The following is a 15,519-nucleotide window of genomic DNA, read 5'->3' as shown; positions in this document are numbered from 1 at the left end:
CATCAAAAAGTTGATTTATTTCACTAATTCCATTCAAAAGGTTAAACTTGTATATATTATTCGTTCATTACACACAGATTGGTATATTTTAAATGTTTATTTACTCAAATTTTGATGATTATAACTGACAAGGAAAATCCCAAATCCCAAAATTCAGTCTCTCTGAAAATAAGAATATTACTTAAGACCAATACAAAGAAATGATTTTTAGAAATCTTGGCCAACTGAAAAGTATGAACATGAGAAGTATGAGCATTTACAGCACTCAATAATTGGTTTGGGATCCTTTTGCCTGAATTACTGCACCAATGCGGCGTGGCATGGAGTCGATCAGTCTGTGGCTCTGCTCAGGTGTTATGAGAGCCCAGGTTGCTCTGATAGTGGCCTTCAGCTCTTCTACATTGTTGAGTCTGGCATATCACATCTTCCTCTTCACAATAACCCGAAGATTTTCTATGGGGTTAAGGTCAGGCGAGTTTGCTGGCCGATTAAGAACAGGGATTCCATGGTCCTTATACCAGTTACTGGAAGCTTTGGCACTGTGTGCAGGTGCCAGGTCCTGTTGGAAAATGAAATCTGCATCTCCATAAAGTTGGTCAGCAGCATGAAACATGAAGTGCTCTAAAACTTTCTGGTATCCAGCTGTGTTGACCTTGGACCTCAGAAAACACCAAACCCCAAACCATCACTGAATGTGGAAAATTAACACTGGACCTCAAGCAACGTGGATTGTGTGCCTCTCTCTTCTCTTCCCTCCAGACTCTGGGACCCTGATTTCCAAAGGAAATGCAAAATTTACTTTCATCAGAGTCTTTATTTGTATTTAGCCCAGGCGAGACGCTTCTGACGCTGTCTGTTGTTCAAGAGTGGCTTGACACAAGGAATGCGACAGCTGAAACCCATGTCTTGCATACGTCTGTTTGTAGTGGTTCTTGAAGCACTGACTCCAGCTGCAGTCCACTCTTTGTGAATCTCTCCCACATTTTTTAATGGGTTTTGTTCCACAATCATCTCCAGGGTGCGGTAATCGCTATTGCTTTAAACCCTTTTTTGTACCACATCTTTCCTTCCCTTTGCCTCTCTATTAATGTGCTTGGACACAGTGCTCTGTGAACAGCCAGCCTCTCTTGCAATGACCTTCTGTGTCTTGCCCTCCTTGTGCAAGGTGTCAATGGTCATCTTCTGGACAACTGTCAAGTCAGCAGTCTTCCCCATGATTGTGTAGCCTACACAACTAGACTGAGAGACCATTTAAAGGCTTTGCAAGTGTTTTGAGTTAATTAGCTGAATAGAGTGTGGCACCAGGTGTCTTCAATATTGAACCTTTTCACAATATTCTAATTTTCTGAGATAAGGAATTTGGGATTTTCCTTAGTTGTCAGTTATAAACATCAAAATTAAAAGAAATAAACTTTTGAAATATATCAGTATGTGTGTAAAGAATGAATATAATATACATGTTTCACTTTTTGAATGGAATTAGTGAAATCATTTGATGATATTCTAATTATATGACCAGCATCTATATATAAATTGTATATTTGATGTGCTTCATATGTGGTTTTAAAAAAGGAGCTTCATGACATGCACACACAAAGTTGCTGAAGTGTGTCTGCTGAAAAACTGTTTCGTTATGATACAATGTAAATGCGTATGAGTCAGAGGACGTTAAACTCATCTCCGTCCATTCAATGTCCAACAGGTGTGTGAGAGATTTGGTTTCTTTTAATTGTCAGCCAAAAAAAGAGTGTTTTCTAGCTGAGGAAGGGGCATTTGAATCTTAAGTGAAACTGGCCATGTGTGTCTAAAAACGAAAATGTCAGAAGTTCACACTATTAATGTTACCGATTACATTTGTCATGCATTCATATCTCTTTCGAAAGAGGATGTGATACTTGATGGGACATTTTTGCCTTCTAAATGTGGTGCCAGCGTGTCTTTAAGGATGTTTATAAAGGCAATAACTTTTAACAATTAGGTTTATGCTAATTAGACAATTTTTTCATTCAGAATCACAATGAGATGCTAATGTCAAAGATACATATGCATGAAATCACATTTTAAATATAAAAGGTATTTATTCTATCAATAAAATATATGGTTGTTGTTGTTGTTATTATTATTATTATTATTATTCTAGGCATCACAATGTCTATATATAGCTCATTCATTCTTTCATTCTATTAGTAACAAAATACAATAATAAAGTTGAAGTCAAAAAATATCTAATTCAGGTCAGTAAAAAATAAACAATAACATGCATTTCATATGAACCCTCTTATTTTGGTAAAATAATTAACAATTTGTAGATTCTGTCAACTTTTGACTTCATCTGTATATGTTTATAATATTTGGTTAATTTCTTCTTCCTTTTCATTACCTTATATACATTCAATCACAATTTCTATAAAATGTATTTATTATAACAATAATAAAATATCATTTTATTATGTTGTCCGAACAGACAACACAGCGACCGTGGCATACACCTACCAAAAATGTAGTCTGCTCTCCCGTTGTCCCTGTAGTCCCAACTCCTCCTTTGGAATCGGAAGGTTCCAGGCCTGCTCAACTGTACAGCTGACGAGCTGTCTTGAGCAATGATCCTGGGAGAATGGCGACTCCATCCTCTGATGGTCCATCTGATTTGGAGATTGTTCAGAGCCGCTCAGGTAGACCTGTTTGCTTCTACAGAGACCTCTCACTGCCAGCTGTTCTGACATGCATTTCCCCCAGTGAGTCTTCTCGCGCAGACACTGTGCAAAGTCTGGGAGGAAGAGGAGCAATCTTGCTAGTGGCGTTATATTGGCCCACTCTTATTCAGTTCCCTGAACTAGAGCTCCTCATGACAGCCCCTCTTTGGCCGATTCCTATGAGGAAGGATCTACTGACTCAGAGACAGGGGCACTGTTTGGCATCTGCATCCAGACCTTTGGAAACTCCATGTCTGGTCCCTGGATGGGACGCTGAGGTTCTAGGTGACCTACCTCAGGAGGTAGTGAACACCATCACTTCAGCAAGAGCACCGTCTATGAGACATGCTTACGCCTTGAAGTGGAACCCGTTCATCAAGTGGTGTATTTTTTTCCCGAGAAGACCCCCGAAGATGCCCTATTGTGGTCGTGCTTTCCTTTTTGCAGCAAGGGTTGGAGCGAAGGCTGTCTCCCTCCACCATCAAAGTCCAGGTTACCACTATTGCTGCATACCATGACCCGGTGAATGGGAAGTCTTTGGGTAAGCATGACCTCATCATCAGGTTCCTTAGAGGGATCAGGAGGTTCAATCGTTACCGGCCCCCCTCTATACCCTCTCAGGACCTGACTCTAGTGCTAAAGTCACTACAGCAGGGCCCATTCGAACCTTTGCATTCAGTTGAGCTAAAGTTTCTTTCATTGAAAACTCTGCTCCTGCTTGCACTGGCCTCCATCAACAGGGTAGGGTACCTGCATCCATTTTCAGTCGACAGTTCGTGTTGGCATGACTAAAGCCCTGACTTTGCTCTGTGCCATCCAAACATTGAGATGCTACGTAGACCGGATACAAAGCTTCAGGACCACAGACCAGGTCTTTGTCTGTTAAAGAGGCTGGCAGAAGGGGAATGCTTTCTCTAAGCAGGGGATGGCATTTGGATGCTTATCAGGCACATGGTGTGCCTTGCCCGTTCAGGTTGCAATCTCACTCAACTAGGAGTGTTGCATCCTCCTGGGCGCTGGCTTGTGGCATCTTGCTGACAGATATTTGTTAGGGCAACCCCTAACACATTAGCTAGGTTCTATAGCTTTCGTGTAGAGCTGGTATCCTCCTGTGTTCTCACCTCAAACGGGAAATGGCACTGTAAGGCCCCGGTTAGTGTTGGCTTGCTTAAACTGCTCCAGAGTGTCGGTACAGTAGACCCTGTTGAGATCCTCCAAATATATTCATCAAAATTCATGATACTTTTGATGATGCTTTTGTGTTTGGAATGTGAGTCTAATGCATCTAATTTCCATCTAGTATAATTTTTTTCAGTACTTCAGTGTTGTTTTGTTTTTTTTGGCCACTGTAGCGAAAGAGGAAGTGAAAGCTTTGCTGTTAGGACTGTCCCTCAAACAGCCTTTGCCTAAATATGACTTGTGAAGGTCAGAAGAACGTGTGGGATGACAGCAGATACGGCTGGACTTTCTTTCTGTGTGGGTTGAATTCAACCCAAAATCTCCCTCCTCAAAATCCACCCGTAAAGGGATATTCCCTCAAAGAAGAGTCTCTATAAAATCTGCCTCTGTGGACAATGAGCCACACAGCAACAAGTCCAGCCTGAGTGCTTTACCTCTAACAGACTTTCTGGACACCCAGCCAATCTAATACAACACACCGACCAAAATGACTGCTTCTCGCTTCGTCATTTTCACCGCAGTGGTGGTGCTTCTGTGCGCAGTTAGCCTCAGTGAAGGTAAGATGGAGGAGAAAGATAAATTAACATATTGAAAAACAAGCAGTTTAAAACATTTTTTTAAAAATCTGTGCAATGTACAGTCTAGTTGTATTCTGTTTTAACAAAAAACTTGTCTCTATATTCTTTAATCTAGGTTTACGTATTGGACCACAAAGGTGCTGTTTTACCTTTTCAACCCGTCCTGTGCCAATCAAAAGAGTGGTTGAGTACAGCATGACAAGCCAGCAGTGCACCAATGAAGCCGTGCTGTAAGTGTCACAACAATATATCTCTGAAAAATTACAGTAGTGTTATTCTTCTTATTATTATTATTAAAACAATTTTTTTTATAAATTTTATATATTTTATATTTTTAATAACCTTGCATTTGTTATATTCATAATAATAATTATTATGTTTAAACTGGTTGAAACTAATTTGACCAGCAGAGCAATTCCTTTGTGTCTGATGGTATTGAATTTCTCTGAACACAGGTTCAAGACTGTGAAGGGTCATTACGTGTGTGCCAACCCCACTGACTCATGGGTAAAGGAGAACATCAAGATCATTGACAGCAGGAACGTCGGAAGCCAAGGGACCTTGTAATCATGTTGACCTGCGTCCTCCAACTTCTGAACCATTTTGGAAGCACTGGACAAGTGTGGAGTCTGAGCAAAACTGAAGAAAAAAAAAAAAGAAAAGAAAAAAGAATGCAATTATTTTACTCACCGACAAATGCATTGTCTCTAACTGATCAGTATACTGAAGCTAAAGGGTTAAACAGTCCAGAATGTATGTTGTTTAAGTTGTTTATCTATTTGACATGTCATTTGTCTCAGTAATGTATTTCTAAAAAGAGTGTTTTGCACTGAAAGATAAAGTATTGCAGATTATCAGCCTATAGCTCAAAGAATCTAGTTTATATAAGAACAATAAATTAATCGGAATATTTCTTTGACGTGTAGTTTAAGACAACCTAATTGTGATAGTGATCTGTTTATGTAAGTGTTTGCTAATGTAACCTCCTCACAATAAAGACACTTTTGGATAAAGACACTTTTTGTTGTATTTCGCATTATTCACACTGTTCACACTTACAGAGGTGCTCAGGTTTCAATATTTATGTACATTTGAAAACTGTTAACATTTGTATATTTGCATACAACAAGCTGACCGTGCATCCTGCTTAAACTTTATCTGTGGAAATATTGTCACAGGTGTCCCATGGTTGTTATATATTAAAGGTCCCGTTTTTCGTGCTTTTTTGAAGCTTTGATTGTGTTTACAGTGTGCAATATAATATGTGTTCATGTTTCACACGTAAAAAAACAGTATTTTTCACATGATTCACCTATCTGCATACACTGTCTGTAAACATCTGTACACAGCTGTTATCACTGTCATAAAAACGGGCTTCTAACTTCCTTGTTCTATAAAGTCCCTCCTTCAGAAATACGTAACGAGTTGTGATTGTGCCAGCGGTTCCTGTGTTGTGATTCGACAGCAGCTGAGAGCAGGCTGACCTCCTGGTAACGAGATTGGGCTAGTTTTGAGAAGCATGTGGGCAGGAGCATGTGCTGGAGATGTACTTATAATCACAGGAGCGTTTTTGACGAGATGCACATGAAATTCGCATTTGATTTTTTTGCACTAGTTAACAAAGCTAAACAGCGTTGCCCCTTTGTGTAATAAGTTACAGAAACTGTTAAACACACCAACTTAAATAATAAAATACACTTACTGGTTGTGGTCCATAAACAACTCCTTCTCCGGACAAAGAGGGAACTGCTCCATCTTTCAGGAATAATCTTGGTGCGAATCCGGCATTAAACTGATTGAGACTGAGGAAGCTCGCTGTCCTCAGCAAAATGTGCAGTACATAGTTTTACATGTGGATTATAATTTTTGGGAACTGAGTTAAACATAAATTGCAACCATTAATCTCCAAGTACAGCGTCCCTGTGAAGGCCAAATAAAGGTGATTGGACTCCGAGATGAAAATAATAGCGTTTATAAATATCTCGCTTGGCATTGAACCTTGAGCTTTAGAATTTTACAGATAGTATGACAACAACATTACACACTAACTAAAGTTTAAAACATGGGATCACATAGAACGGGACCTTTAAACTATTTTATATTCAAAAAATAGTGGGAAATAGTGCTTCAGCGAGTGTACATCTGTTGTACCATAGATGGGCCGCTATACGTTATCCATCCGCCATATTGGAATATCCGTGAATACTCAAGAGCAAGTTCCCACTGCAACTAGTCTGTCTTCAGCGGACGTCAGATGTTTTGCTAAACTAACACAATACAACAAGATAAAGCCGTTAGCTAAAACTGCATTTTAAAATGTATTCTCGTTTAAAAACCTGTATTATTGAGTTAATACCAGTTAAAAACACAAACCAACACATTCTTATCTGTGAAACGTTTCTTAGGGATTTTAAATCCTGACAGTTTTTACAACCAGGATTGTGGCATTTTTGATTATTCTTTGACCATATGGTGAATGACGTCAAGTTGACCATTGCAAGATGTGCTTGAAGCAGTCGAATGAGGAATCCCTACATATCTATGGGCTGTACACTCAAAGAAAATTGTACACTTGCAAGGTATGAACTCATTCACTCAGATTTTGAACAGCACTACAAAATTGCAGGCACCCGATATAGTGCACTTTATAGGTGAAAGGGAGCAGTTTCGGACACAGCTAAACTGTACAAAAAAGAAGATGCAGCTCACTGTCAGATTAGTCAATCAAAAGGCTTTTTGGGGTGCATTATGCATGTCAATAAATTAGCGCTTTTATATGAAAAGCCGGTAAACGGAAAGATGAAAAATATGATAGTTTATCATCAATGACATTTTAACCATCATAAAGGCTGAATAAAATAAAAAAGAAGCAAGATGAGAGTGAGTGAAAACTGAAGTGTTTCATCACTGAGTAACGAGGCAAGCATTGTTTACTTTGGTCTAATAATTAGAAAAATAACTTTGTCACTAGCCCAAGATATCCCCCAGACTGTACATCATTAATAACACAGTTCTTTGGGGGTATTGAAATTGCTGTGTAAACCAGATGGAAAGTTTGGGAAGAGTGTATGATCTTATGCGTCTGACGTACTGTACAGTGTGGTGTTTTTAATCACATAGGTTTGTGGTCATGTGTAGTCTACTGATGAACTTGAGAAGGTGTAATCTTTAAACAGAACACAGTTTAGTTCTCTTTTCTGACCGCAAATACACGTCATGTTGGTAACAGGAAGTGAAGCTGTCCATTTGAGCTCCAGATACTGTATGTACATACAGTATCTACTGTATCTGTGGGATTTGACCGTGTAGTGGTTGTGGGATTGGGATTCAGGATTAGTTTCTGAGAAACTACAGAGGTATCTGGGTCTGATGGATTTTGAGGGATGATCAGTTGGCCTAAAACAAGGGCTTTCAACCTTTTTCAGACCAAGGACCCTTTAGAGCTTAAGCCTGTTCTAATAACATTCTTGTATCACTATAATGTATCTACAGCAGTCTATTATGGGGGGCCGTACAAGCCATAATTCATTCTGGCACTCTCACTTACATTCTCCTTTCACATACATACATTTCTACTCTCACACACATACATTCTCCTTACACCTAAATATATTTTCTACATTACTGTAGCCTATATGTATTTGTACTGAATGCATTTTATGGTAAGGAGAAAACTATATATGTATATATATATATATATATATATATATATATATATATATATATATATATATATATATATATATATATATATATATATATATATATATATATATATATATATATATATACATACATATTTAAAGTTTGGTTCTAAAACGTTTCTGTTCTTCTCGACTGACCTCTGGTGGTGGATTTTTATTTATGTAATTTCTAAGTACTAAATTAAATAAATGCTAATGTAGTTTCATAAACACGTTTCCATCTTAACATATATATATATATATATATATATATATATATATATATATACATATATATATAACACACACACAGTAATGATCACATACATTCTTAAAAATAAAGGTGCTTCTAAAGGCTCTTCAAGGTGATGCTATAGAATAACCATTTTCGGTTCCACAAAGAACAGTTCAGTCAAAGTTTCTTTTAGAACCATCTCTTCCTTACCTTTATATGATCTGGAGAATCCTTCTTTCACCACGAAGAACCTTTTGTGAAACAGAAAGGTTCTTCAGATGTTAAAGGTTCTTTGCGTTTAGACAATCCATTTATACAAAAAGGTTCTTCTATGGCATTGTGAAACACCTTTATTTTTAAGAGTGTTTTAACCCTTTACCTAACACTCTCCTGCAGTCCATTACTGACACCTACTGTACTGATGAAAGTAGACTACACAAAATATTATGTGAAAATGCTTGTCTAAATTATGCTCTTGATTTGTGATTAATTAGATCTCAAATTAGATTAGCATCTAATGGCTACATCATGGTGTTACAGATAACTTTGAATATAAACAGGACTCCTTAAATTAATACTTGTACATGTAATCATGTTTTTCTATGTTCATCTATGTACTGTATAAAGGTAGTGAAAGACAAGTTGAACTAGAATCCTAGTAATATCTCTGGAACATATCTTGTCTTTAAAATAAAACCTTGTAAATAGGATTTTTAAGGATGAGAATTTATTTGAAACAGTTAATGAAGCATTCAGCCTCGACTTAAAGATTTAAAGACTTGACTCAGACTTCAGATGAAAGACTTGTAGATGTGTCTGATATCAATATTTGTGATTTTCTTGAAAATAAATAAATAAAAATTGCATGAACAAAAAGATTCATGAATTTATTTCTTTTGATTTGTGATACTTCAGCTACTATCAGTGATTCTGAAGTGTCACAAACAATGTAATCTTTCAGTTTATCTAACATTTAATTTTAAGACAGCTAAGTCGATCTATCTATATATCTATATCTATATATATATCTATATCTATATATAGATATATATATATATCTATATCTATATCTATATCTATATATATATATATCTATATCTATATATATATATCTATATATATATATATATATATATATCTATATCTATATCTATATCTATATCTATATCTATATATATATATATATATATATATATATATATATATATATAAGAAACATCTTGAAGAATGAGAAGACTGGTGTGTTTGCGGTTCCTGTATGAGACACTGCATTAAAATAACTTTGACCTAAAACTTATTTTTGTGTCTTTCCTCTCAAGTTTAAAACAAAATCAGGGAGAGAGTTCTGTGTAGATCCAGAGAGCCCCTGGGTGAACGATCATGTTGATGAAGTGGACAAAAGAACAACCGTCTAAAAAAAGCAACACTCTTTCTATTTTTGAACTGTGCTTTTCATATTGTAATTTTAATCCTTGTGTTATTTTCTATATAAAACAATTTATTTACAGAATAATTTATGTGTTTGGTTTAGTTGTTTTTACCAAAATATCATTGATAAAATTATAATAATGTGGTAAAAAAAAAAAAAAAAAAACTCTATTACATGGGTCATTTCATGAAATCGTGCCTTTTCCACTTAGAGGGGAAAAAAAGTTTAATCAATATTTTTTAAACATTAACGAAATCAGGGCACACCAACACAGTGATTTATATTTTATAGAAAAAAAAGCATACTTATGCCAAAAAAGCAATGTTTAACAATGAGATATATGTAGCATAATATGCAAATGTGATTTTTATATAATTTTGCTAATTTAAAATCCTGCTGTAAAAGAAAACTCATAGTGAGAGACAGGCCAAAAACTTTACCCTTACTAATTATTATTACAAGTTACATATATGTACATTCAGTCACATTTTATATTAAAGTATTTATTCTAGCTTTAATAAAATATAATTTTATTAAGCTATTATTGTTGTTTTTATTGTGAAGAGGAGGAATAATTTAATGCATAATTTACTTATATTTTAAAATCTGACTGGGAGGGTGTAGTTCTCCTAAAAATGAACAGTCTGACCTTCCAGCTTAATTTGTATATGTGACCAAACTATTTTCATGTTCTTATATGTTTTTCTACATTCAATATTTAGTAAAACTGACAAAACTGTGTCCCCTCTGTAATACCAAATACATTCATCAAAATTCTTGACACTTTTGATGACACTTTTGTATTTGGAATGGCATGAATGTGAGTCTAATGCATCTAATTTCTGTCTTGTATAATGGCACACTTTGTTCAGTACTTCAGTGTTGTTTTGTTTTTTGGCCACTGTAGTGAAAGAGGAAGTGAAAGTTTTGCTGTTAGGGCTCTCCCTCAAACAGCCTTTGCCTAAATATGACTTGTGAAGGTCAGAAGCACGTGTGGAATGACAGCAGATACGGCTGGACTTTCTTTCTGTGTGGGTGAATTCAACCCAAAATCCCCCTCCTCCAAATCCACCCGTAAAGGGATATTCCCTCAAAGAAGAGTCTCTATAAAGTCTGCCTCCGTGGACAATGAGCCACACAGCAACAAGTCCAGCCTGAGTGCTTTACCTCTAACAGACTTTCTGGACACCCAGCCAATCTAATACAACACACCGACCAAAATGTCTGCTTTTCGCTTCGTCATTTTCACCGCAGTGGTGGTGCTTCTGTGCGCAGTTAGCCTCAGTGAAGGTAAGATGGAGGAGAAAGATAAATTAACATATTGAAAAACAAGCAATTTAAAACATTTAAAATCTGTGCAATGTACAGTCTAGTTGTATTCTGTTTTAACAAAAAACTTGTCTCTATATTCTTTAATCTAGGTTTACGTATTGGACCACAAAAGTGCTGTTTTACCTTTTCAACCCGTCCTGTGCCAATCAAAAGAGTGGTTGAGTACAGCATGACAAGCCAGCAGTGCACCAATGAAGCCGTGCTGTAAGTGTCACAACAAAATATCTCTGAAAAAGTACAGTAGTTAAATATTGTTTTTATATTTATTTAATATATTTAATAACTTTACATTTGTTATATTCATAATAATAATTATTATGTTTAAACTGGTTGGAACTAATTTGACCAGCAGAGCAATTCCTTTGTGTCTGATGGTATTGAATTTCTCTGAACAAAGGTTCAAGACTGTGAAGGGTCATTACGTGTGCGCCAACCCCACTGACTCATGGGTAAAGGAGAACATCAAGATCATTGACAGCAGGAACGTCGGAAGCCAAGGGACCTTGTAATCATGTTGACCTGCGTCCTCCAACTTCTGAACCATTTTGGAAGCACTGGACAAGTGTGGAGTCCGAGCAAAACTGAAGAAAAAAGAAAAAAATAATTTTTGTACTCACCGACAAATGCATTGTCTCTAACGGATCAGTATACTGAAGCTAAAGGGTTAAACAGTCCAGAATGTATGTTGTTTAAATTGTTTATTTGTTTTGTGTCTTACTAATGTATTTTTAAAAATAGTGTTTTTCAATGAAAGATAAAGTATTGCAGATTATCAGCCTATGGCTTGAAGAAACTAGTTGATGGAACTTTTTTTTCTACTTGTCGTTTAAGACAACTTAATTATGATAATGATCTGTTTATGTAAGTGTTTGCTAATGTAACCTCCTCACAATAAAGACACTTTTGGATAAAGACACTTTTTGTTGTATGTCGCATTATTCACACTGTTCACACTTACAGAGGTGCTCAGGTTTCAAGATTTATGTACATTTGAAAAACCGTTAACATTCGTATATTTGCATACAACAAGCTGACCGTGCAACCTGCTTAAACTTTATCTGTGGAAATATTGTCACTTTATGCATGTCAATATATAAGTGCATTTATATGAAAAGCCGGTAAGCGGAAATATTATAAATGTAATAGTTGATCATCAATGACATTTTAACCATCATAAAGCCTGAATAAAATAAAAAAGACCAAAAGCAATGAGACAAAAAAGAAGCAAGAGTGAGTGAAAATGTAAGTTTTTCATCACCGGACAGATCTTTGCGCTTTAACATGCTAAAAAATAAACAATAAAATGTGATTCCGCTTGACAGGTAAACATACGGTTAATCTGGGTAGCGTACAAAGAATGGACATAGTTATATCTGCCAGAAGTTATAGATTGGCTATACTAGAGCAAAAGAATATATATAAATCATATGAAGATAAAAAGTAGATTGATCACTGCAAGCATTGTTTACTTTGGTCTAATAATCAGAAAACCAACTTGTCACTAGCCCAAGATTTTCCCCAGACTGTACATCATTAATAACACAGTTCTTTGGGGGTATTGAAATTGCTGTGTAAACCAGATGGAAAGTTTGGGAAGAGTGTAAAACCTTATGCGTCTGACGTACTGTACAGTGTGGTGTTTTTAATCACATAGGTTTGTGGTCATGTGTGGTCTACTGTTGAACTTGAGAAGGTGTAATCTTTAAACAGAACACAGTTTAGTTCTCTTTTCTGGCCACAAATACACGTCATGTTGGTAACAGGAAGTGACGCTGTCCATTTGAGCTCCAGATACTGTATGTACATACAGTATCTACTGTATCTGTGGGATTTGTGCGTGTAGAGGTTGTGGGATTGGGATTCAAGATTAGTTTCTGAGAAACTACAGAGGTATCTGGGTCTGATGGATTTTGAGGGATGATCAGTTGGCCTAAAACAAGGGCTTTCAACCTTTTTCAGACCAAGGACCCTTTAGAGCTTAAGCCTGCTCTAATAACATTCTTATATCACCATATGAATGTATCTACAACAGTCTATTTATATTTTTAGATTATTATAGCCTTTATGTATTTGTATCCTACATTCTAATGTTACTGAATGTATGTTATGGTAGGGAGAAAATTAATTATTTAAATTAATTCAAGCTTCTTAAATTTATTTGTAATGCATATTTTCATAATTTTTACAAAGTTTAGTTTGATATAAAAACTGTAGTTGGTCTAACACAACACTGACTTGAGCGTTGACCATTATAAAATGCTTAAAGTGTTAAACAGTTGTGGATATCAGCTTTGGCTACAGTTTGTATGCAAACAGAAAACCTTCATATTAAGAGTGGATTTCAGCTTTGGGTGGAAAAAAGGAAGCAAGATTTATGTGTCTGTTGCATGTGGTTTTCAGAAGTGTGATGGTGAGAAACATGTTAGTTTCTATCTGCAGCACACTCTTAGACCTCTCTGAGTTCAGGGGCCTGTACCATGATGGTAGCTGAACAAATTCAGAGTTACAGCATTAGTTTTGAGTTGACAAAACCAAACCTTTCCAATCCGGCTCTGTTGGTACCATGATGCTGTTCATCAGCTTTCTTTGTCAACTCAGGCTTTGATCCTGAGTTTGTGGAGAACTTCACATGCATGTGTGACATCACTGGCGAACAGCCAATCACGAGCCTTGCAACAAAAATCAAGTTTGATTAACCTCTCGTGAGAGACCCAGAGAGCTTCAAAACTAAAGGTTAAAGGTTTTGCCAAAGGTTAAGAGACTGAAGAATATGCCAAATTTAAACAGAAAAAAAAATAAATAATAATAATAATCTTGCTCTATCAGTGAAGTCACAAGTGAAACTTGTTAACTTAGTTCATACATTTGAAAATATATAGTGATAGAGACTCGAACATGTAAGGTCAGATTTTTTATTTTTTAAACTCAAAAGATCTTATTTATATAACATGATCTGTATACATTCATATTTATTTAAAATAAACGATTTACAATAACTGTTAAACTAAAATTGCTTGTTTGTAAAAGATAAATGATAATAATAGTAATAATAATAATAATAATAATAATAATAATAATATGAATCACTAATTATATAAATCATACAATGACTTTGAACAATCATTGAAGCCAGACTTAATCTAATCTAGCTTCATGGTAAAATCCCAGGAGCAGTTCTTACAAAACAACAACAAAAACACTGCCTTACTTGGTTCTAAAGCTCATTGACATCTGTTGGTGAATTTTTATTCTTGAATTGTTTAAATAATAAATTCACCAAATGCATGAATGCAAACATGTTTCCAGCAGCACGTTTCCCTCTTAAAATAGCTTTGGTTACATATGTAAGATTAGTTAGCCCTATACCTAACACTGTCCTGCAGTCCATTACTGACACCTACTGATGAAAGTAGGCTACACACATAAATATGTGAAAATGTTAGAAAAATGTTTGAAAAAGTTGTTAGATAATACGTACTAAATAATTTGTATTGATATTACAGTACATTTCCAGACACAATGCTTTACTCTGAATAATAAATAAATAAATAATAAATAAATAAATAAATTAACTAAAATCACAATTTTTTTCTTATATTTTAAATTATATTTTGGGGGGCATATTCTCATCTAAAACTGATGATTGTGATGGATTTGTGATTAATTAGATAATGAATTAAATAAATAGCATCTAATGGTGTAACAGATGGTTTTGAATATGAACAGCCCTACTCAAATTATTAATTGTACATGTATTTATGTATTTTTGCATCTTGAATTGTGCCCATGTGTAAGAGTAGACGAAGACAAGTTGAACTAGAATCCTAGTAATAACCCCGGAACATATCGTCTTTAAAATGCAACCTTGTAAATAGGAATTTTCAGGATGAAAATTTATTTGCAACAATTAATGAAGCATTCAGCCTCGACTTAAAGATTTAAGACTTGACTTCAGACCTCAGAAAGACTTGTAGATGTGTCTGATAGATACCAATATTTATGATTTTCTAAAAAAAATAAATAAAAGAAATAAAAAAATAAAAAAATAAAAAAAATTGCATTCATGAGATGTATTATACTTTTTATTTAAAAGCCAATATTAAAGGACACTTTGATAATGGGTAATGAAAAAAAAAATCTAATAAATAAATAAATGGTAGCACTTTATTTTACAGTCCTGTTCCTCATGTACATACTATGTACTTATTACAGTAATTACAATAACTATGTAATAACTAGGTACTAACCCTAAACCTACCCCTAAACCTAACCCTACCCCCCGTAGTTACCTTGTATTACCAGAACTTTCTTAGATAAATACACTGTAAGTACACTATAAGTACATGTTAGTACACGTACTGTAAAATAAAGTGCAACCAAATAAATAAAT

The 15,519-nt window shown here is 35.3% G+C and overlaps 1 protein-coding gene across 4 annotated transcripts; it reads left to right on the top strand.

Annotated features, from left to right (window-relative positions):
- Positions 1–4,139: 4,139 nt before the first annotated feature.
- Positions 4,140–12,045, top strand: ccl35.1 (chemokine (C-C motif) ligand 35, duplicate 1). 4 transcript variants are annotated; one of them, XM_052598492.1, is made up of 4 exons: positions 4,150–4,429; positions 4,566–4,680; positions 4,906–5,027; positions 11,649–12,045. In XM_052598492.1, the coding sequence occupies exons 1-3, from the start codon at positions 4,360–4,362 to the stop codon at positions 5,015–5,017; spliced, it is 297 nt and encodes a 98-aa protein (XP_052454452.1). In that variant the 5' UTR covers positions 4,150–4,359; the 3' UTR covers positions 5,018–5,027; positions 11,649–12,045. The 4 variants fall into 4 exon arrangements, with proteins under 4 accessions (XP_052454451.1, XP_052454452.1, XP_052454450.1 ...); XM_052598491.1 differs by lacking the exons at positions 4,566–4,680; positions 4,906–5,027 and adding an exon at positions 11,219–11,333 and having other exon boundaries at positions 4,140–4,429; positions 11,527–12,045; XM_052598490.1 differs by lacking the exon at positions 11,649–12,045 and having other exon boundaries at positions 4,157–4,429; positions 4,906–5,467.
- Positions 12,046–15,519: the final 3,474 nt, after the last annotated feature.

Source organism: Carassius gibelio, chromosome B25 (genome assembly GCF_023724105.1).
Source record: "Carassius gibelio isolate Cgi1373 ecotype wild population from Czech Republic chromosome B25, carGib1.2-hapl.c, whole genome shotgun sequence".
NCBI lineage: Eukaryota > Metazoa > Chordata > Actinopteri > Cypriniformes > Cyprinidae > Carassius > Carassius gibelio.
Note: the sequence above shows the minus strand (reverse complement) of the source record. Positions and strands in the feature narration are given on the sequence as shown.

Excerpts from the sequence above, each read along its gene's own strand:
- ccl35.1 (XM_052598491.1), top strand. The coding sequence starts at position 4,360 with ATGACTGCTTCTCGCTTCGTCATTTTCACCGCAGTGGTGGTGCTTCTG. Across the intron at positions 4,430-11,218 it reads CGCAGTTAGCCTCAGTGAAG|GTTTACGTATTGGACCACAA; the intron begins GTAAGATGGAGG and ends TCTTTAATCTAG. Across the intron at positions 11,334-11,526 it reads TGCACCAATGAAGCCGTGCT|GTTCAAGACTGTGAAGGGTC; the intron begins GTAAGTGTCACA and ends CTCTGAACAAAG.